This window comes from Fulmarus glacialis, unplaced genomic scaffold (genome assembly GCF_000690835.1).
Source record: "Fulmarus glacialis isolate BGI_N327 unplaced genomic scaffold, ASM69083v1 scaffold15236, whole genome shotgun sequence".
Lineage (NCBI taxonomy): Eukaryota > Metazoa > Chordata > Aves > Procellariiformes > Procellariidae > Fulmarus > Fulmarus glacialis.
Window position 1 is genome coordinate 13,508 of NW_009216325.1, and position 1,032 is coordinate 14,539.

The window sequence follows — 1,032 nt, forward strand, 5'->3', positions numbered from 1 at the left end:
TGGGTGCCCAAGATAGAAATCTGAGAGGAGGCAGCAGGACAGGGAAATTGCTGCCCGTGCTCTGCTGTTTACCCGTCCGGGTGTTCAAGGTGAAGGTCTCAGCCAGGCTGCCTGCACCGGGCACTGCCATCCTAACGTTGATGGGGCTGGGGATGTCGGCACGGTGCGTGTCTCCCACCGCCCCGTTGTACACGCCATTGACGTGGAGGATGTCCCGGTACACACGGGTGCCCAGGTAAGCATTAGTCACCGTAGCCAGCAGCCGTGGGTCTGAGGGCAGAGAAGTGGAGGTGAACACTGCGGGGTCCTCTTCACCATCAGCCATTTTTACCAACCCAAGCTGCAGAACAACAAGAACAGAGTCAGGCACAAGGGTTGCACGGGCAAAGTGGGGGAAGGCGGAGCGGGGCCGTCCTGAACGCCAGCCGAAAGCGGGGGCTGCAAGCTGCCTCTCTCTCTGTAACCCTCCTGTAACACCCCGGTCACCAGCAAAGCTGGCTGCTCTCCTGCCTCCAGCCTCCTTCCGTCCTAGGGTCCTCATTTCTTTTAGTCTCCCTTCTGATCACCACCAGCACCTCCAGCAGCAGTTCTCCTCCATCCCAGCCTTCCTCCCGGCGCCTGGGGCCGGTCTCCTCCACCCGGGCTCATTTCCCGCCCGGTCTCATTTCCTCCTTTGCAGCTGCCCTGGTTCCCTCTTCGCTCCAGCCGTCCCCCAGCCAAGCAAGGCGGCTCACCCAGACCTCACCCACTCTTTGGCTTCGTCGCTTCTCCAATTTCCCCCCCTCTTCCTCTTCTGCTGCCGTCGCCGTGACAGGATCTCACCAGTTTCTCCCACTACAACACAGCCACCTTCCTCTTCTTTCCTCCTCTTCCTCCCAACTCTATTCCATGACACTATTAAATAATACTCTTCTGTGGCCTCAGCGGCTCCCCATCTCCCGTCTCACTGCACCCCTGTGCCCCCCTCACTCTTGCGTCTCTAGCTCAGCTTCAGTTACTGGCTTGCTGGGGTAGGAGCTTTTTATTTCATTG

General features: G+C 59.1%; 1 protein-coding gene across 1 annotated transcript in view; it reads right to left on the reverse strand.

Moving 5' to 3' along the window:
* Window positions 1–325, reverse strand: part of ATHL1 (ATH1, acid trehalase-like 1 (yeast)) — a 10,679-nt gene extending 10,354 nt beyond the window's left edge. Inside the window, exon 1 of the mRNA XM_009579267.1 lies at window positions 73–325. Within this exon, the coding sequence (XP_009577562.1) occupies window positions 73–325 (253 nt within the window). The remainder of the gene's footprint in view (window positions 1–72) is intronic.
* Window positions 326–1,032: the final 707 nt, after the last annotated feature.